The sequence below is a fragment of the Thermobia domestica genome, chromosome 17, assembly GCF_964235325.1.
Source record: "Thermobia domestica chromosome 17, izTheDome1.hap1.1, whole genome shotgun sequence".
In the NCBI taxonomy this organism is placed as follows: domain Eukaryota; kingdom Metazoa; phylum Arthropoda; class Insecta; order Zygentoma; family Lepismatidae; genus Thermobia; species Thermobia domestica.
Genome location: NC_137470.1, coordinates 17,457,865 through 17,481,461, shown reverse-complemented (window position 1 = coordinate 17,481,461; position 23,597 = coordinate 17,457,865). Strand labels below are relative to the sequence as shown.

General features: G+C 36.8%; 1 protein-coding gene across 1 annotated transcript in view; it reads right to left on the bottom strand.

The window, feature by feature from the left end:
* LOC145674663 (uncharacterized) overlaps window positions 1–21,453 on the bottom strand; it is a 583,703-nt gene extending 562,250 nt beyond the window's left edge. The window contains exon 1 of the mRNA XM_081744885.1: window positions 20,280–21,453. Coding sequence (XP_081601011.1) covers window positions 20,280–20,387 — 108 coding nt within the window. The 5' untranslated portion in view covers window positions 20,388–21,453. The remainder of the gene's footprint in view (window positions 1–20,279) is intronic.
* Between the last annotated feature and the right edge of the window lie 2,144 nt (window positions 21,454–23,597).

Genomic DNA, 23,597 nt, shown 5'->3' with positions numbered 1-23,597 from the left:
GTATGGCGCATGCAATAGTGTTTCCCATCCAAAGCGTAGGATGGTGTCCCGGCTCATTCTAACTATGTGGGGTATAGCGTTGTTCCGTAACGGGGGAACCCCGTAGCGATTGAGAAGTGTTGGCTCCAGGGTTTTGAGTTTTTCTTGAACACGGCTCAACTGCTGACAGTAGACAGTTGCATTGATGTTCTGCTGTGACCACCCGGTAGCAGTTCCCGATGCACGATGTCGTGAGCAGTCCACCAAACACACAGGAGGACTTTCTGCTGCATTGCTGATTTCAGCTGTTTTGGAACCAGTTCATGGGATTTTAACCAATGATGACGACGCCGTGGAGCTTCGTACAGGACCCACTTCTCAACACATGTCAACATCCTGTCCAGAAATGGCTCCTTCCTCAGACGAGACAGCAAAGAATCACAGGTGTCTGCATGCGTAGCCTTCTGGCCCGGAGACAAATCAGTGCTTCCCAAATTGATAGAGGTGTTGGCGAACGGTTTCTCCACTAACATGGAATGTTAGCCCCAGTTCCTCACATGTCTGTCCACAGTTCGGCTCAACTGCTACCTGAAGATCCTCATTTTGTACATGTGTTGGTCTTCCGGCACGTGTGGTGCGTCTTTCGTGAGTGTTTCGTCACCGTTCTTAAACTTGTTAAACCACCCTTGCACTGTCTGCGTAATCACGACACCTTCACGAAAGGCCTGAGGTATCTTCCGCTCTGCTGCAGTGGTGTTCGATCCAAGTTTGAACTCGTATAGCATACACGCCCTTATGACGCTCTGTGGAGGTTCCATATTCACTCAGTCCTTACACAAATTCACGTTGTAACTGAACTGCCACAACTAGGTAGAATATTGGATATACCCACACCAACAACTGACCTTCGCCTTATATCCATTCGCATTCAACTCACGGTATGAAGGTCAATTGAACACAGACCTCCACAAAAAGCGACATAACTTTCTTGGTTACCTTTATATATCTCACAGGACATAATATGTTTCGTATAGAGAATATTGTGTTTTTTCATATAGATAGATAGCGTCTATATTAAACTTTAAGTTTTAATATCTCGAGTTCCGAAACTCGGAATGTCAAATTTCCTTCAGATTCGTGTTCCTTGTGGTCTAATTTACAAACTATATAAAAATCAGGGGAGATCCAATTTGCTTCCCTGCATCCTACTTTTCAAACGAAACAGTTTTCCAGAGTGTACATTTTGCTTCAAACTGAGTTCTGCCCTGGCTAAGAAACGTAAAGTCGCTTCTATAAGAGTCTTGAAAGTTACACTTGAAATTGTCGTTCGGCATTCTTGTAGCTTATGAAGGCATGATTAATTCAAGTATGTTTGTCACAACATCTACAAACGAATATTCATTCGTATAGAACTTCCAATACATTACATTAAAAACACATGAACTACACAAAGAAAACCATTGTGCATTAGAGCAGATCTCTTATTAGCAAATGATTCTGCACACGCGCACTGCTCAGATAGCCCAGAGCCTGAGCCTGAGCCCGAGCGCGAGTCCAAATTTAACTCAATCGCGATTGAGATTGTCAGAGGTGTAACGGTTTACGTTGAATGTACCATACCAACTAAGTCCTCTTAGATTTTTCTCCAATCCCAAAAAGCGGGTGGTTTTTCGTGATTAAGATATGTTTAAGCGGGGGACGAATATAGAACCTGAAAATCGGGTGGTACCCGCTAAAATGGGGTAACAAGCCAACACTAAGCTCAATAGAAATGAGGTATATCCCTATACACATGCAACTCATGAAATTCAATTTGAAATATCATCCACTTAGACAGACATCTTTTATATTATTATTACTCTTTCCCCTTGTTTTTAAAAATAGTACTGCCACTCTTTCTTTTGTTAACAAAAAGGCACCACCTAGCTTTCTTAATAAAAAAGAAAAAAAGAAAATCTCTATCTCAATACACAATTTTATTGTTGATTTGTTGCCACTCCGATAAATGTGAATGTTGTGGTTTTGCATGTGTTGACTGGCTTCTTATCGCAAGTCCCAGACACCTGCAGTAGTTTATACGTGAAGGAAACACCGATCATATTTTATTATATCTTTTTACTTCCCAATAACGATAGCCGTGCCTCTTTGAGAAATTGCAACTTATTTTTTTATTCTGCCAATTGTAAAAGTATATTCACCAAGAATTTTCCCACACTTTAAGACATTTTAAGAAAAAATATCTTTTTTTCCTTCTGCAAATTCTGATCATTTTTTCCCTACGCCGAGGGAAATTTCCCTCCATCTGGCAACTGTGAGCCGGAGTGGGGACATATTCTTTGCTGTTTTCTCGTCGTTACTTGATATTAGTGCTGTCGTATTTTTGTGACATTTGCGGTTTTCAAAACCGAAACCGCAAAAGCGGTTTTCAAAACCGAAACCGCAAAAGCGGTTTTTGAAACCGAAACCGCAATTGCGGTTTTCAAAACCGAAACCGCAAAAGCGGTTTTTGAAACCGAAACCGCAAAAGCGGTTTTCAAAACCGAAACCGCAATTGCGGTTTTTGAAACCGAAACCGCAATTGCGGTTTTCAAAACCGAAACCGCAAAAGCGGTTTTCAAAACCGAAACCGCAAAAGCGGTTTTCAAAACCGAAACCGCAAATGCGGTTTTCAAAACCGACATTTCGGTTTTATGAAATTTCACTCTTTTCAAAAACCGGTTTTCGGTTTTTTCAAAAACCGATTTCGACAGCACTAGTTTTTACTTTTATTCGCGGAGAGAATGGAACATTTGGCCATCGTTGTTCTAGGTTATTGAAGGAGTTTAAAAGAATTCGGCATTTGTTATGTATAATAGACAAACACATCATCCACATGTCAGGAAATTTATTCATTGTATTTTTTGTTTAAAGTGTATAGCTATTTATGACAAACATGCACGTTTTTGCAGCACATGCAATAATAACCTATGCTAGGTCTTCAAAAGCCTTTTGGATATCGTAACATCTGCTATAATAAATAAAATCTTAAAGAAATCATATCAAGCACTAAATGATCAACAGGTAGGTTATTATCAGTTTTATATGCAGGGAAGCAGAAATAAACTCTTTTTGAACAATATTTTCTTGCGCTCTGGCAACATTGGCTTAACACACAGCTGCCTCCCCTCCCATGCAACAAAAGGTATAGATACCAGCTGGACTATAGTCTGGTGGATTTTTGAAACAAGACAAATGATTCTTTAAATTAGTCGGCAATGAATTGTATGCACGATAATGCGTAAGATATTAAAACAACAACACACTCAATATTCAAGTTCCTTTTTGTAGCATGATTTAAAAGTGTTCATTTATGTTGTCAGTGAACTAAAAGAAGTTTCTTTTTCCTTAGCTCAGATTCTTCACCTGCAGACACAAAACCTGGAGCTTTAGAGGTTCAAGGTCAGAGAAACAAACAGCTGCTGGAATCTCTTTTCTTCACTGTGCAGAGGTTGGAAAATACGTGATCTATCTTACCTGGCCATGCAGAAAGAAGGACATAACATGCATATACAAAATAAAAAATAAAAAATAAAATAAAGTACATACAAAATTTAACCAGCGTTGGGTGCCGAGAAAAGAATATGCCTTTAAGTGAGATACAGTAGAATAACTCTTGCATATACGGACTATTCTCAGTGTTTGCCCAAGTGGGCCCAGTCCGAGAAAACCTGTTAGGTTCTTTTCGGGTTGGACTCACCTGGGTTTTTGAGCTTTTTGGGTTTTAAATTAATATATTTGGTATGCACGTTGAAGCACCTGTAGGTGGCTCAATAATTTTGGCGGGGGTCTTACTGAAATTAGGGGGTTATGGATTATTGCGTATTATGTATTTTATGGAAAATGTGGCTGTGAGCATAAATTTAATTTGATTTGGTGTTAGTGTTGTAGGTATTTGATCAGTTAGATTAGTATGCTTACGGCAAGTTGATGCAAAGTCTTTAATTGCTTATTCTTCTGTTGCTCATATAGGTTTAGTGTTAATAGGACTAATAACGATGGGGTTATGGGGATTTAGAGGTGCTCTTATATTAATGATTGCACACGGCTTGTGTTCTTCGGGATTATTCTGCCTTGCGAATATTTCTTACGAACTAGATTTTATTTAATAAGAAATCTCATAAGGTGGAGAAATAGGGCACAAATAGGAAATAGGCGAAGTAGATAACTGTGAGAATTTGGCCTGTTAGAATATAAGGGTCTTCAACTGGTCGAGCACCAATTCAAGTTAAAAGGATTACTAGGCTAAGGGAAATGGCTATTGAGGCAACAAAATGGCGATGGAAGAGGAATAGGGATGCGCACGAGACAAGATTTGTGGCTGTCTCGTCTCGAAAATGTGCTGTAAAAGTGATGTCTTGACTCGAAAAATGTTCTATTGGAAGAGCCGTGTCTCGACTCGAATTTTGTCAGGAAAATCCTGTCTCGACTCGTTTCGTGCGCATCTCTAAAGAGGAAACGGGAGTACCCCACGCACCAGAGGTTAGCGCTCTGGGAGCCATCGTGCGTCCCTAGTTGCATCAATGGCCAATACGTAAACTGCGAACAAAAAATAAGCAATACAGTTTAATTTATTTTGAATCGGGTTGAGTGCCAATGGTGAATAAAATGTAGCCTCTTATTATGTACTAGCATATATTACCCGCTTCGCTGGGATGAAATGAAAATTTAAATGCACAACTCCGTATCTCATACCGTGCCGTATTTCAATTACCCGTGAAATATGCTGTTTTCGTTTTTAATAGCATCGATTTAAACAGCATCGGAAAGATCATTGATCATCTCGACGACCCCGAAAACCATGGATTCGACTTTAATATTGGTCATTTTCGATCATATATATATATACCCCTCCCCCATGTTGTGGACCATGGTATCAGAAGTTCACCGTTCATCTCAGCGACACCAAGAGAGTGGATTTAGCACTAATATCGGTCATTTCTGATCATTTTTAAATCTCCCTTCCTCCCCCTCCCCAAGTTGCGGGGTTTAATTTGAATTTAAACGGGATTGAAAGTGTCACTGTTCGTCTAAGTGACTCACAAAACTATAAATTCGACACTGATAGTGGCCATTTTTGATCATTTTTATATATCTCTTTCTCCTCCTTCCCCAAGTGGCGGGGCTGATTTTCACTTTAAACCGGATCGTAAATGTCAGTGTTCATCTTGAATGATCCCGAAACTATAGATTAGACACTAATATTGGTCATTTTCGATTATTATTATTATATATAGCTTCCCATCCCCTCCTACGTGCTGCGGCACACGGCATCAGAATTGTCACTGTTAATCGCAGAAGCTCCTAAAACTATGGATTCGACACAAATATTATTCATTTTCGCAGGGCTGAACTTGGATTGAAACAGCATCAGAAGTGTCACTGTTTCTCTCATCGACTCCGAAAACTATGGATTCACCAATAATATCAATCATTTTTTAATTTCTTCCCCCTCCCCCCCTACGTTGCATCGTCAAAGTGAATAGCCTAAAGTAATCCCTGCCTCTAATCTCATGAATGTTGAAAATTTGATTGAGATTGGTTGGGTGGTTCAAAAGTTATTAGGTTTTATTTATACACGCCCCTCTCCTCCCCCTCTAGGATATACCGTTAAAGTGAAATTACAAAAATGTTTTCAGATCCGAACCTCATGTATCTTGAAAATTTGATTGATATCGGTTGATTTTTATATATCTCTTCCCCCTTCTCCTCCCCTACGTTGATCCGTGAAATTTAAATCATAAAAACGATTCCAAGTCTAAACCTAATCTATGTTGAAAATATGATCAAGATCGGTCGAGTGGTTCAAGAGTTATTAAGTTTTATTTATTTTTATACCACTTCCCCCTCCCCCGCCCCTCAGTTCTACCATTAAAGTGAATATCCTAAAACCAGCCCAGTCTGGAACCTCATCCATGTTACCAATTTGACCGTAATCGGTCGGGCGGTTCAGGAGATTTAGAGTCACAAACATAGTGATTTTCAATTTTATATATATAGATTGCCGTCACTTAAAGCTGAAATAATACATATGTATAATATAATAATGTTGAATAATAATGCTGAAATTTATATTATAAAGGAAGGAATGTTTTCAGGTTTAATGATTAATATAAAGAAACAAAATAGCTCAAAAGCAACTTCTATTAATATAAAAAACAGAGAAAAAACTTGGAATTTGATTATATTATTTGTATTATGCATTATGGAATACATATGTAATATTACCTTCTTGGAAGTTTTTATTTCCTTTTATTAATAAACACAAGTGCTTGAGCTGTTTTTTTTCTTAATATCATCTCTGGCCGACAATGAAATGAAACCTCCGTAGAATGAGACCCAAAGCGATCGAGAAAATGTCCATTAGGGGTGTGGTGGAAAAGTTGATAACCCACAAGAACCAAATTATTGAGGAAACGCGATTAAAGTTATAAATTAGTGTAAAAAATCGTTTTGTTCAGACAGTTGGTAGGGTTTGTCCTTTTAATTGACCTCTACTAATTAACTTTCTATGATAAAACTAAAAATAATTATTAGAATAATTAAATTATGAGGAGGGAAGTACATCAATTGTATTCAAGATTGCAATGACGGTTATCAAGTTTTTCCACCACACTCCTGAAATGTAGGGCTAAACGATCCTTTTTTGCCTCAATATTTGTATGTTGACGACGAACATTTGCAGTCTTGGATTTTGTGTACCGTAATATTTGTTAATATAGAAAGAATTTCCTTTGCACAAGGAGGAACAGCTTTGTTACAGAGTCTACAAATAACAAGTAAACAGTTTTCTAGTATTTCTTGATGTCTTTGTCTTTCCTCCGTCATGCACCATCTAAAAAATTGGGTTGCCTACAGTGCTAAAAGCAGTGATGATTAGGCATCGGATTTTTATGCACTTAAAATCAATGATATATGCATGCAACTATGCTGTTAAATGTGTTAAAATATGCACTCACAGTACAATAAAAGAGAACATTTTCAAACGTGTATCAAAGATGTGACAAAGTTTTTGTAGGTGAAATACAACATCCAAAGTGTGCTTTACCTCTCAGGAGCATATTTTCAAAATTATTTTTATAATAGTCACAATATATATACTCCTAAATTTTTAAAACAATGATATGAGAACACGATCTCTAGTTTTTTTTTTCACATTTGTATTTTTGAGTGTACACGACTTAATACGAGCTTCATTTTTCTAAATATTTTCACTATGAAAAAAAAAAACTTTCCCGTAATTACTCTTACCATCAGGGCCGTGCCGTGGAAAATCAGTGCCCGGGGCGAGAGTATACGACGGCGCCTCCATACATATATTCCCAGCAATTTTTCCTATATTTTTTTCCTTTTTTCTCCCGAACTTTTCGCCTTTTATTTCGGCACCCGGGGCCGTCGCCCCGCTCGCCCCCCACGGCACGGCCCTGCTTAAAATGAATCAGGATATCTTCTTTACATGTTTTCTGTCATTTTGTGTCATTTGTAGCCAGAAAATGAGCTCTCAACATCAATAGATGTTACTGGACAATGTTTATAGAGAGGAGTAAGTTTACTATCTATACTTTCTTGCAAGTTGAAGTATAATCGTTGAAGATGTTTTCTCATAAATTCAATTGTTTTGTAGTCGGAGTTCCTGGCAAGAATATTCGTCAATTTCTTTTCCACACAGCACCCAAATCTACCAGAGACTGACTGGAGCTCGCACTGAACTAGAGTTAAGCATTTACTAAGCAGAATTTCTCGCGTCACTTGTTTCTCAATTGATTTCGACACGATATTACAGTAAGTTTCTATCATATTTGCCTTAAGTACTGGCAGATGGAAGCGTCTTTACTCTGCTGATTGTCTGCTAATATTATTGGACCTCCATAAAGTAGGCACTCTTGCATACTCCCATGCAAAAAACCCGTTTGGTTGCGTAGACATGTAAATGCATTGATAACCTATATTATAAAATTGAAAATGACTATGTTTGTGACTCTTCAATCGCCCGACCGATCTCGATCAAATTTATGGCGTAGATACGGTTCTGGACTTGGAGTATTTTTAGCTATTCACTTTGGCGGTATAACTTAGGGGAGGGGGAGAAAAAAATAAATAAAACTTAATAACTCTTGAACCACCAGACCGATCTCGATCAAATTTTCAACATGGATGAGGTTCCGACCTAGGATGGATTTTACCATTTCACTTTGACGGAACAACGTAGGGGAGGGGGAGAGATATAAAAATCAATATAAATAAAAATAAAAGTGATAGGTTTGTGACTTAATAACTATTGAACCACCAGACCGATCTCAATCAAATTTTCAACATAGATGAAGTACGAGACTGGAAAGTTTTTCAAAATTTTACATTGACGGTAGAACCTACGGGAGAGGGAGATATAAATGAAAATAAATAAAACTTAAAAACTCTTGAACCATACAACCGATCTCGATCAAAATTTCAACATAGATGAGGTTGGACCTAGGACAACTTTATCATTTTACCTTGACGACAAAACGTAGGGCTGGGGGAGGGGAGAGATATATGGGAAAAAAATGAAAACAAAAGTAACTGACTTTGTGACTTTATTACTCTTGAACAACCCGGCCGATCTCGATCAAATTTTCTCAACATAAATTGGGTTCGGTCCTGGGATTGTTTTTCATATCACTTTGACGGTAGAACTTAGGGGAAGGTGAAGGCAGAATTCGCGAATTCGCGACAACAAAAGATTTTGAACTGAATAATAACACGAATTCCCTGCTTTTAGTCGACATTTAATTTCTTCATGAATATGGTTTTGGTGTGTTAATATTGACAAAAAACTCAGAGAAAACCCACAGACACAATGTTGTTCCCTACATAGTTATACGGCTCGGTATCGAATCAGGGACTCCTCGTGAGCGCTAGTGCTACTCCGGAAACATGTCTTGTCGCGCCTCGAAAACAAGACCAGAAATGCCTTTTTAGCTTTGAGACGAGACATTTTAAGGGTCTTGCGGCTAGTACTAGTTCACCCAGATCTTATCTCAAACACTGTTCTATTGTTATATAATTCCTAGTACAAAAACTTAAATTAATGAAGTTATTGTACGAACACAACGCAGAACATTTATTAACGTTTAAAGAGACGCAAGTTATTACATATTATCTCTAATAACAAATATTGTTTAAATGTTGTTATATCATATCCTTCGTTGTTCTCTCCTAATGTGGCAGGCTTCTAATAACTTCTAGATGGAATCAGGGGGAAAAAATTAGGGCACGAATTTTGTACATAAACTTACAAAGCGAGATTTAAAATCCTTTCTTTGAGAATCAAGACAGGAAAACCTGATTTCTCTTTTCCGCTAATAGGCAACACTAACGAACGCTCTACCAAAAAGGCACCGTGTGTACTATATGTACACAATGTATATTGGATCTATCTATTTCGTACTTAAAATTATGTTTATTAAAAAATATTTTCAACACAATAAAGTTTGCTGATGACATAGCACTGATAGCGGAGAACGAAAAGGACTTGCAGGAAGCACTTCCAAACCTGAACGACCACCTGGACAAAAGCATACAAAATGAAGATACGTAAGAAGAAAATCAAAGTGATAAAGTACACAAGAGCAGGATAGGAAGCGGCAAACGTATGGCTAGAGGCAGAGAAAATCGAAGACGTTAAGACGTTCCCCTATTTAGGAAGTCTCGTATCCTCGGACGGAAGAAGTAAAAAAGACATAAGTTCCAAAATAGAGCAGGTTAAACAAGCATTCAATAGGAAAAGAGGACTACTGATATCAAGAAATGTGTCGTTGGACGTTCGTAAACGACTTATTAAGACTGGGGTATGGAACGTGGCGCTTTAAAACAAAGACGTGGACATTGAGAAAAGCTGAAATATCGAAGATGGAAGCATTTGAAAGGTGATGTTGGCGCAGAATGCTGCGCATATCATGGAGCGAAGGGAAAAAGAATGAAGACGTACTAAAGGAAGCTAATGAAGGACGACAGATCATGAAGATAATAGGAGAAAGAAGAAACAACATGCTTCGCCATCTTGTTCGGCACTCAGATTGGATCACCGTATTGATACAGGGAAAGGCAGACGGAAAACCAGGAAGAGGAAGACCACTTTTGTTTGCCTGTAGTGGAGTCTACAATTCAGAAAATATATTTACAACATCCTTTGTGGTGAACACACTTTATGGGTGTATTTTTTTTCGGAGTTCACCCGTTTCCTCCCACTTGCTTGATTCCATCATTTCATTCATTCCATCACTGTCTCCTTAAGAGGGAGAAGGAGTGCGCCACACCGGCCGCAATATTGGTGTTCAATTTAACATGGGATCTCAATCATTTTTTAGGGAAATCATGGTTTCACTTCGTTGTTTCGCAAAAATGTCTCAATAGCTCACTCAATATGATGCATCTCATTTTAAAGGTGCAATTTGAACTCTGTGCGTGATATTTTCTTCTTATAAATACGGATAATTATAATCCAAATTCCCATAAGAAAATGATCAAAATTAGGGGGGGAAATCTTCTGTTTTTTTACAGTAAGGAAAAGAGCTAAAAACTTCGGACTTTTTTGAGAATGGAGTACTATCTTTGTATTTGTGCGCTACTGTACTATTTTTTCGCTGTTTCCAAATACATCCATTACACAATCGATGAGAAATTATATCCTTCATCATTGAATCTACAGAAATCAGAAATCAGATTTTTTCGTGTTCACGTACTTGGCCGTCTAACTGCTAGATGGCACTATAGTCATTCCTCATCCCACTTTCCTTCTCAGCGGGAGTCAGTTCTTTTGAAGACCTACTTTGAACTTCTTAACAGGGGCGGGAGGAAGGAACTCATTGTGAAGAACGGGAACTTCAAACACGAGGAATGGCAAAATTTATGACCTCTTTAGTTGATGGTTTCTGTTTCAGCAGTACATTGTATTTCTAGATGGTTTCTATGAGAAGTAATTTAGGAAGTCAACTTTTCGACGAAGATTTGTGAAGGAGAAGCCAAACCAGTCTTCGTTTATGTATTCCAAGAAAGAAATGAAAACTTCCTGCAGGACTGAGAATATACATGCAAGAGAAAAGATAAGATACATTATTATAATCTTTAGAGTAGATTAATCCCCGAAATATTCCTTGTTTACCTGCCAAAAAAATCAAGAATAATATAGAGCTCTTTCATCAGCTTCCATCGTACAATAAGACACACACACACATATTATATACATCAAGGCCGGCCTTAGGTGGTGCGAGGCCCGATTGGGAACATTTTGTGGGGCACCGGGTTTATAACTAATTTGCACCAAGGTATGTAGAGCCTATATATATATATATATACAGTGGCGGATCCAGGATATGATCAAGGGAGGGGCTAAACCATAATTTGCCGTTTTATCCAGTGTAAAGCAGAATTGAAGCCCATTTTATCCAGTGTAAACCAGAGCGTCAGGGGGGGGGGCTATAGCCCCGTAGCCCCCCCTTAGATCCGCCCTTGTATATATATATATATATATATATATATATATATATATATATATATATATATATATATATATATATATATATATATATATATATGGTCTAACTCAAATGTCAATACAGACAGTGAATGAATTTTTAAAATACATGTTTCACCCTTGCGCTTCGCAATTTTTAAAGAAGGTTCTGTACTAGTATTTCATAGTTTTCATCTCTTACAAGTGAACTTATCGATGTCGAAATTTAGTTTCTTGGCCAACTTGGCAGAGAAATGTAGAATATCAAGAAACGAGCGTAAGCAAAATTTAAAGTGCTTCTGTCCATAAAGATGGCCGCAGTGGCGAAAAACCTGACTGACCAGAACAAGCCATAACAATGCGTTTTAAATTTGAAATTTTCGTTTTATTTGTAAAACGGGTAAACGGATGAAAACCAAAACCACATTAACCGACACCGGGGGAAGTAGACATCTATTTGAGGGTATGCTTATCATGGCTGCTATCTTGTGTCTCACTTAACTTCTATTTTCTTTTTAATAGGAAGGCGGTCGCATGTAATATATCAAATTGGGGTAAACTTTTACGAGAAATACAGTGGTGCAGTCTATGTTTCCATAAGTTTATATTTGTAAGACATACTGAAATACACATTGATATAAATTAGTTGGTTCAAAGATTCCTTAACAGCTGTATCTTTTTGAAAACAATTGAAGTCAGGGAAACCTAATGTACGCTACTGAGAACATCGTAGGTAGCTACTTATGAAAGGTATAATCAGCTTGAAATCGTCATCGACCGTAGACAAAATGAAATGGTGATGAAAGGATTACAAACTTCAAGGAACTGATTGCAGATGAATGACATATTTTTCATTGGATTCTTCTAGTTAGAACACAAACCTTCATAAGCAGCCACCTATTCAGTATGAACTAGTATACATTTGTTTTTCCTGACTTCATTTTTCAAAAGAAAAAAATCCACGGGATTTTTTGCAGGAGAGGGCAAAGTTTGTCTTATGGTTTTGAATTTTTAATATAAATACAATATAATAAGAGAAAGGATATGCAAAGAGCTCGCACTGAGGCTAATTTATTTGATACCATCTCGGTAGTATCACATGACGTAATCAGTAAAAACGCCAGGAACTTTTACTTAGTGGGATGTTCAAAATAAAAAGGGTGTGCACCCAGAATAATGATATACATTTTTACACTAACTCAAAGAAAACAATATTTTTACGCCCAGGGATGCGTGTAAGGAAATTTAGGGGAGTGTTAAGGTGTGTAAGATACTCCCTAGACATAAGATCTATTTTTACAACAGAAGTTATAAACATAAAAAAACTAAAGAAACTACTGCAGCATTAAATTCGGAAAATATTTGCTTATGCCCGGAAGCAATATAAACTATTCATTTACTTGTTAGGGAGATGCAATACCTTCCCTTGTGGAGTCCATGGATATACCTGTATTGTAATATGCTGTTGTGTGTACTTGATAACCGAGAGTAGCAGAACAGATTCACTTGACTGGGGGCCTCGCGAACATAATGGCGTGTATTAGGAGCAAAATTTAGTCATAGGGACCACAACACACTTGTTTGCTTTGAGCCTAATATACTGTTAAAACGGTACTGGAGAGTGGATTAGAGACTGGACAGTAGAGTAGACGACTCTAGCGCGGGGCCCGATTGGGAGCAATCGGTCTAAGGCCGGCCTTGATATATATATATATATATATATATATATATATATATATATATATATATATATACAGTGGCGGATCCAGGATATGATCAAGGGAGGAGCTAAACCATAGTTTGCCTGTTTATCCAGAGTAAACAGAATTGAAGCCCATTTTATCCAGTGTATACCTGAGCGTCAAGGGGGGGGGGGACTATAGCCTCTATAGCCACTCTTGGATCCGCACCTGTATATGTATACTATTTACAGTGCCGGATTTACGTATAAGATAAACAAGCTATATCTTAGGGCCCCGCTCTCTAGGGGGCTCCAAAATCTAAAGAAAAACTGGATATACATTTCTACAATATAAGAAAATTTTAAAAAAATTTAATTTAATTTAATATACGTAGCAAGTGCTTCCTACTGTGTAGCCTACATTCATGGTGCTCCATGTAATTAATGGGGCTCCTTCTGCTAGTCTGCTTCCTAAGTTATCTCTAGTTTCTTTATTTCTGTATGTAGGGTGCCTATGTTCATCTGGACACATAAAGGGCCCCATTACCTTAAACAGCTTGGGGCCTCACTAAACCTAAATCCGACTCTGACTATCTATTTATGCATGTTTTCTCTCTCTCTTTTCGAAGCAGTGTTTCTTTGATATTGCTTCCAATTCTGGCAGGTTTTACCAAGGGGGAAGAGTCCTTACTCATTCCAGGCATTCAAACTAGGGACTGGACTACTTCCTTCCAACATTCCGTCCCCCATGTATCCCGGTCTGAATCAATTGTCTAAAGCCCATAAAACACCCAAATTCAAATGTAGATGTTGCTCATCAGTGTCGACACCTAAATATTTCTCAATCAACGGTAGGGGTGTTTGGTACCCTCAATCTGTCTCCCTCTTATTAGCGGAGAAACACTCTATATTCGGTAGTAATTCTTAAAAAAAAAAAAAAAGTGCTCTTTAATGTATGTAGTAACGCATAGGAAACTAAATTTTAATATACACTAGTAGTATAGAAACGCATCATACGGTACCTTACCAAAATAAACACCCTATGCCAAGGATGGAAACATTAACAATAATAAAAAAGATAATAATAAACATTTTAAAGAAATTCTTTCATTAATCAAGTCGCACTTAAAAGTAAAAAGCAATTTTGTTTATGCATGACTTAAAAAAAAAATTAGATGTACTCTAACACAGGCTTAAAGTTACTTTATAAATTCTTAAAATAACACGCCCCATTCTTTTTATTTAGTCTTGCATAAACAAAATTATTTTTAACTTTTTATTGCGAATTGATTAACAATAGAATGTCTTTAAAAGGTGTTTTATCATTTTTTTATTCGTTGGACACATTTTCCAAATCCTAAAGTGATATGCAACCAGGGAAACCAGGGCTGGTTAAAGACTAGAAGTCTATTTATTTTAGGATAAAGAAGTTGAAAATAAAAAACATATTAAAATTTGCTTTTAATATAAATAGATATATTGCAAAGTATGAAAGTAACAATGGAATATTGTATTGTCACCGGACTTACGTCGCTCTGCAACAGTTCTTAGTTCTATGACGTTAGGAAATAAGTTCAATTTATACGAACACTTATTCAATGTTTGAAACAAACACCTGTTACGTCATTGTACACTCATGTCCAAAATGATTGTCGCATATCTATAACTATCTTCTTGTAAGAGTATAATGTAATAATGATTTTGCTGGGTACTTTTCATACTGATACTATGTGTACAATTGGGAAATGTATATGTGGTAAATTTCATAGGAAAATATTTATAAATACGAAAATTAGAATGAGTAAAACAAAATGTTGCTAAATGGACACGAAAGTTTTATTTTCGTTTTATTGTTCTTATTTACTGCTCGTTTGACATGAAATTTGCCACATACATGTCTCTGCCGATTGTACACATACTAACATTATAAGAAATACCGGATGAATTCGTTATCAAATTATATTCCTACAACAATATATTTATAGATATGCGACAATAATTTTGGACATGAGTGTACCTTCCTGAAGAAGGTGGCACATCTTTTAATTATATTGTTAATGAAGTGGTCTATTTCCCCAAATAAAAACCAACATCAAGCGGGACATATGCTCCCTCCTGTCCTTCTAAGCCGGTCCCCAAGGCTGAATGTAACATTGCGGCCCTTTCCTGTTGTGATAGGAAAAACTCAGGATTGTCGGCCACTGGTATCGAATGTGAAGGTGAGAGGGTAAATCCAGTGGTCATATTTTGAGGAAAAAAAATAAAAATAAGGAAATGGATTCCACTAAAAAAGAGTCACATTCTCAATACATTTCAGATCTTTGACTGGGTTTTCTGCCTTTCAATTCCATTTTTTTTTAAACCACGAAGGCTCTAAATAAATTAGAATATCGACTCTCCCGTGTTTACTTTTTTCTTTTTTTTAATATTGGCATGATTCTTCATTTTATATCAGACTCTTCTCGCACTATTCTATTATTTACCATAGGTAGAATCCTTTGAGGAAGAGTCAGGCGACAAGTGCTTTAGTTCTCTATGGTATGTTTGTGATCGTTGTAGATATTTGAGTGGCTCTCTAGACACGGGGCTGAGGGCTGATATCATGTTCGTCCCTCTTTATTTTTTCTTCAGTTCTGTTTCTCTTTTAGCCAAAACAAGGAATTTCACTCTTCTGTCTTATTTGCAGCCGTAACCACCCCCCTCCTGCGCTGTCCAACTTTGACCACATGCAGGGGAAAAGAAGGAAAAGGAGGGGTGTCATTTGCTTTGACGGCATTTCAGCAACAACCCCATCTGTTGCCAAAATAAGGAAACACTTTGTACGGTTGATATCTTCGATTTGTCAAGAACACTTGAGTCCCGCCGACTCTTAAGTCTATATATCATAACCGTAAGACATAAAACTGAAAGATTTCATTTTTATTTTTCAATGGGGCAGGTAAAACAGAAATAAAAGAAATTGCAGCTTCCGCCTTCACGAGCGGAAATATGTAAAACGCTGGGATACCTCCAACTATTTTTAGCAACGAATTAATATACTAAGTTTAATCTTCCTTACATGAGGGGCTGATGAGATACTCTATCTTTATTTTTATCTTTTTATATATATATATATATATATATATATATATATATATATATATATATATATATATATATATATATATATATATAAATGGATGCATATGCGTATGTTCCACCATAACTCTGGAACGTCTCAACCATAACTAAATTTGATATAGGCCTACGCAACTTATTACCTACAGCCTGGAAAAAGTAGTGTTGGGGTAAGACCCCCTAGCACACCTAGGGAAAAGGGAAATAGAGGAGACATAAAAATGATCAAAAATGACCGATACTAGTGTCAACTTCATAGTTTTCTGGGTCCATGAGCTGATTGATGTTAGTTTCGATGCTCTTTAAGTCCAAGTTCTGCCTACCAGTGAGAGTAAACCTCCCTTGCACACCTAGGGGAAGGGGGAGAAAAATATAATGATCAAAAACGACCGTTATTGGTATCGAATCCGTAGTTTTCGGAATCGCTGAGAAAACAGTGACAGTTCCTATGATCTCAAATCCAGCCCCCATCAGTAGTCCTCAGGGGCAAGGTGATATGTCAAAATATCGAAACCGACCGATACTAGCCTCGAATACATAGTTTTCGGGGTTCCTACGTTGATTGATGACGATTTTGGTTCCCTTTAAGTTCAAGGTCGGCTCCCAGTTGGGGTAATATCCCGTTTGAAATTAATCTTGGAACAGTTCCTGCCTCAAGGTTTTTATTATGTCGCGTTGATTAAGGGGCGTATCTTAAGTGGAAGGAGAGTTCAAAAGTTATACCAAGAATAGACTATAATATCTTATGGACTTCTATAATTGCACTTTCATTCAAATGCATATCATTTCATATTCTTATTCTCTCCGTGCGAGGAAGGGGCATTTCAAGCTAATAGTATTAAACATAAATCTAGAACCCTCTGTCTTCCTCAGAATATGCGTTTCATTAATTCTGAATAGTCTAAGGTCTCTTTGCTACAAGTTACCTGGAAATATGCCAAGCCAACAGCGTGGATCCGTGTAAAGGCCATACAAGCATACTAACAAACAAGCGAATGAACATTCAGATTTACGTAAAAGATCGTTTCATTTCTTCAGTATTATAAGAAAGTGAAAAATGGGAGAGTGGAACTACTAAACAAGCACTTTTAAGGATTATATGGACACTATTAACATGGGTACCCGTCCCAAAGTATTTCAAACGGATACCCATTATCTATCCTATCCAAATACCCGGTCTCATATATTTATATCCGGGTACTTATTCACAAGACGGATATATTTCAATCAATTTACAATGTGAATGTACAAAACACAACACTATTATTTATATAAACAATCTTCTTTAGTCCGTTGTTAATAAACTAGATCGTTTTTTTTTTCAAGTATGTGTTATTACAAACATTAATAAATGAATTACTAACTCAAAGTTTTACGGACCTTAATGATCCTAGCAGTCGATAACGTTAATTTTCGCGTGCATACTACAGTTACGGTTTGCTAATTCCATCATACTCACGTTATTCAAGGCATCACTGTTCGGTCACGAATTAAAGAAGGTTTACATATTAAGTCAACAAAGAGGATTAATGGAAATCTCTTAGAAATTATTGATATCTCTTGGCGCATATAGGGGCTACTTACAGCAACAGCGTTATCTGACTTGTTGCAACATGTTATAAAAAGAACAAAATACAATGCAGTTGCAATTACAGCGCAAAATTACTTTCTAAACAAAAATCAGAACATTATAAAATTACGTAAGTACATTACAAATTCAAATTTCCTAAGCAACATACGCGATTTTAACTTCGATAATCGCATTAAAAGATAAATTCACAGCGCGAACTTCATTTTTTAAAAAGAAACATTCAATTATCCATTAGCGGTACGGATACGTAAGAACACTTATCAAAGCTCTGCACCATAGAAACAATACAATTACCATCCCTATATTGCCTACCCATTGTCGGCTTGGAAATTTGTTTTCTAGCTCTCTCAACAGGAATGTGATAAATAAAGTACCAATTACACAAAGTATGATTTTCATAAGCCTTATTGACTTTTGTATCCATAATTAATTTCCTAATTATTCAACAGGTTAGAAAATAACCCTCAAGGCTGGACTTCTAAGTAATCTCTAAGATCAATGTACAGTAATTGAAGTTCTACACTCCTAAAATTGGACAAGTTTTTGCATTGTAAATATATTTCTATACGAGAGAAACTAATCTGTTCCTGGTTTAATATCTATATAATTAATAATTTTAGTAACTGAACCCTCACTCTCTGTTACTTTCCTATTATACCAATCAGTGGCGTCAGGGACGTACGGAAGGGGGGGACACGGGGGTCCGGACCCCCCCCGAAATTTCGACTTTTTAAAAATTTAGCCTAATTTTAGGGGCAATTTTAGCAATTTTAATATAAAATAGTTTCATATTTAGTTTGAACCCCCCCCGAAATAAATTCCTGGGTACGCTACTGAGTGGCGTATTTACGATTTTGTTTCGCGGGGGCTTGGCTAACTTTATTCCTGGAAATGTGAAAAGTCTGCAAGATATTTCATTCACTTTAAAATAGTAAATAAATTTTGGGGGGCTTAAGACTGGAAGCCCTCCTTAAATACGCCACTGCTACCAATATAACTTGATTCGTATTCCGAAACGTTTTATGATGCACCTTTTGTTTCAGAACTATTTTATTTCGTCAAGAGTAATAGGTCTATGCGTAGGCCTATATCATTTTCCAAACCAAAAATCTCCTATTCTTCATTTTTCTTTGTTAAACTAGCACACGAATGAATAATTGAACCACAATAATGCAGCTATACATAGTGGCGGATCTAGAAAGTAAAAATAGGGGGGGTATATCTTGAACCCAGGTATATCTTGAGTTTACTATAAACTTTTAAAAATATATAAATAACAGCTTAAATATTTTTGCCACCTAAAAAAAAACTGGGGGCCTAGGTCCCTCGACCCCAGGCTATACGTATAAATCATATCTTTTGGTAAATTGTGCAGAGTCTTAAATCTTTTGAAATATTTAGTATGGAATATTATAATTCTGAATGTGATAATTTATGAAGTTGAATGTACGTACCATTATTAATGTTGTATTGACTTACGTCATTAATTAGCTAGTGGGGATCAGCCCCGCCAAAATCGGATTCCGTTTCACAGTTTGACAATAATTCACAGAAGCAAAGTATATTTTACTATTGTTTTATTAATATGAGGTGTTGACTAGGATAGATTGCCTTGTGGATCTAAGTTTAGAAACCAACATTTTGATATAAGATTAATATTAATTTGCTAATTTAAAACATATTTAAGGTTACTCAAATAAACCAACTCATCTGCAGCCGAAAAAAGGGTTTAGGTGCAAGATTGCTTATGCAATCCGCATTACAGCAGTTACTGACGGGTTCAATAGATTAATTTTATCAACTCTTGGGCACCCCTTAAACTTTGTTTAGTTTCAAAATTCTCGAGATGACATCTAGATATGTTTCTGTTTAAAAAAAACATATTTTTGAGGCGTACGCAGATTTCCAGGTTAGGGGTTGAATCTATATAAAATTGAGTGCTGTTCAATAGAATTTTTGTAGAACACGAAAATAATATACACCGTACGAATTTGCCTTTATATTGCCCTTCCTGTGCCTTATTTTGTTAAAAATTCAAAATTAGACAATTTTAAAAGATATGAACTTTGTTTCTAGCAGTGCTGGAGACTGTTGAGGAGGTCAAAAGAAAAAAAATCATAATCAGCCAGAAGAAGAAAATTTACCCAACACACATTTGCACATATAAAATAAGGTACAATAGAAACGTTTCGTCCTCTGGCTTATTATGATAAAATTATAATATATATCAATGTGACTTCCGTCAAGAACCGCCACTCCTTCCAATATATGGACAAGTCTCAAACATTTTGTGGTGTTTTTCTGCGAATACTGGAATAGTACTCATTACTGACATCAAAACTTCCGCAAATATTTTTTTTTCGTAAATGAATAAATAGCCTTACCTTTGCTTGAAATGTAATCCCATGGTGGAAAGCCTCTTCCGAGTGTAGGGGAATTCTCGTGTCATAATCGTCGTTTTGAACCAAATTGTATTGTTTTTTGGAGGGCATTCTTCAAATTATTGGTCGTTTTACTTCGGTTTATCGATCAATACCCACAGGGAAGGGTCAATGACAGAAATCAAATTGAGAACACACAAAATTGTAGTGTCATAGGAACTACCGACTCATTTTTGTGGGATCTAGATCTGAGTATATTGAATAAAATTAAACACGTGAGTAATTACGAGTTGATGCTCTGATTTCAAATATGCTAATATCCTGCAGAAAACGTGTGAGCTCATGTGACGTCATACGAACACAAACATACACACACAGACACACTTGCACGCACTCATACGACCAAGAACACGTGTATATCCAAACTACACTTTCGAACAAGGCGTCAGACACATTTCTTGGGATGCTATCTTTGGGGAATCCACTAGCTAATGGGGCACGATGCTTTTTCGATGAAATATGGCAACACTGTTACATCTTGTTTGGTCGGGCATCACTTGTCACTCAGAACTTGGCAAACACAAAAATAGAATTTCCTCGATTAAGACCAGGCGCTATCCCGTCGTTTGTCAGAATTAGTTCGATTATACGCAGCACGATATCAGTTGTTACTAGATCTCCATCCACATGTGTAGCTCCACAACATGAGATTCACAAATTTTCAAGAACGAATCACACACTCATCAAAATTGCAAGTTGCTCTTATAATATTTGATGCATCAACTCAGCACGTGGGAAAGGTAAATATGCATCCAGAAGTAGTAAACATGTGACGATTCTTGTTTGTTCTTCGCTACATCTGTAAAATTGTTTCATGAAAAAAAAATGTGTATACAATGTCACTGATTTTTTGTTTTGACTCTTTAGGCGCCAAAAATACTGATTATTTTCAGAACTGAATACGTAAGGGACACAAACTATTTCTTTCAACACTTAATAAGTAGTGTTTCACATGCGATTTGCCCTTATTTTATTTATGCAATAGTGTAATTTACAACAAAATCGTTATGACATTGCATCATAACGAAATCGTGCAAATGTATTTTTTTTTTTCGCAGGATCCCACCGACCCGACTACCATCCCTCTCTCGACTCTACTGTTTCTGATTCGCTTACTTCGCTACGCTGCCGGACCGGTTGAGTTACTAACAAAACAGATTGCGAGAACAACTCCTGACATCTATCGGAGTACTAGGTAACTACGTACTCCTTTCTGCTTGTACAGCGTTGCCAAGTTAGGCATATCTGCAATTTTTGTTTTTCTTTTCTAACACTGCGGAAGGGGCGGATTTGGGAGTACGATTGTGGGGTAGATCGCGTTACCTCTCAAAAGTTTGCATATATAGGGTGTCTGAAAATACATATTACAACATTTCAATATAATCTTACAACTACTAATAATTTTACGGATTGTATTAGAAATTCGCCCTTCATTGATTTTAGCATTTTCAACGAACTTAAAAAGTTCGTTACTGAATTCTCTATGTTTGTGTCTGTCTGTCTGTTATTTGCGATTCTTTCAATTTTGAACCCTCCATTTGATAAAACATCAAAAACTATCTAAGTGGTGGAATTTTTTGCGTCACTCTTACCATTCCCGAGATATTGATTTTTAAAAAAAAATCCGATTTCAGAATATGCAAGGAGCTATATCTCGGGAACCGTAAGTTATAGAGAGATGATATTGATGTTGATCAATACCAAAGAGGATGGTGAATATTTTGGTACTAAATAGTGACCAGTGGCCACTGTGCAACTGGCCACCGTTCCCCAGATATTGGCCAAAAAGTTCGAATTTCGGGAGGTTTAAGGAGCCATATCGGGGATGGGGACGTGGCAGGAGCCCTAAAAATCATTTCGCGGCACGAGTCCTAAACAGCACTAGACCTAAAAAAATATCTTGAGCCGCTACCATCTCGTCCGTGCAAAGAATGGGGACGCGGCACTAGTCTTAAATGGCACTAGTCCTAAACGGCATCCAGGGATGTAATGGAGGGTATACGCAGGTATACGGCATATACCCACCTCTAATTTTTGGAAACTATCGTATAGCCACCTAAAATTTAGGAAATACGCGGGTATACGCTACATTCGACCCAGTATACTCACTTCATTGGAACAAACAAAAACTGATTTTCATATACTTATTTCAAAACAAAAAATGTCACTAAACAGGTGGTCCTCAAACTGTTGCCGGGAATGAAGTCTAATTTCTTTTAAAATGTTTGTGTTTTAGAGGTGTGGGAATCGAGTTTCCCTTGTATAATGGAAAACAGCATTCTGGACCTGCAGTGACCTCAAGATGTCAGATGCGCTGTCTCTACCTTCTGAAAGCTGACCTCTGGTATTACTATATAAAGCCAAGCTCTTTCGAAATGTTTTTTTTTTTTTCTTCTTGGAAACTCTTAGAAACTCTTTTGTTTCTAAAGATCAGTGGTTGACAGTTGAGGGTTAGGAGTAGGGCTTATATTCATGTGTTGACATTGAAGTTGTACTGTTTTGATATTGCGATGACCACAGTTTTCACTCCCTTTTTGATCCAAATTCAATGTCTGCCGATTCCATACAATTTGAGCGAGGCAATGCGGGATGGAAACAGTTCTTTTCTAATTACGTAAGGTGATTCCGAAAAAATGTAGACTTTACTTTAGTTCAAGGGTTAGGAAAAAAATAAATTAATATATTAGGGCCAAGAAATCGCTGACCTTCCCACAAAAATAACAAAACAAGTGTCTTATCGTTGGTCTAATTTGAAGAATACACCATCCTTCTCAATAGCATCAACTATAACAGCGAACTTCGGATTAGTACTGCTCATTTGTAGCCGTAATTAGCATCCAAGGAAGCAGCGACTGATTTTGAAAAATATTTAGCAGCTAGTACTAATAGTAGTTTTTCCGCAACCTACTGAGCAAAAAAAAGAGGGGGTAAAATCAACATTTTTCTTTGTTGTTTCATGTTCGTTCAGATAAAAAAAAATATTTAAAGAAAATATGTTAACAGGAGAGGGTATAAAACAAAAGTCAGGAAAGATTTGAAGCGTATCAGCATGTCACAGCAATCTTTGATCATTTCAGTACAGCCGTCACTTCGAAAATATTTGCTTAGTGTTTATTTATTTATTTATTTATTTTTGTGAGTTTGCGAATTGAGAGTTCGCAATTTTCAAGATGTCCAAGAAGGCATTAGAAAATTAGTTAACAAATAAAAAGAGACAGTAGCTGTGTAAATTTCGTTGATGAAAATGTAAAAACAAAGACA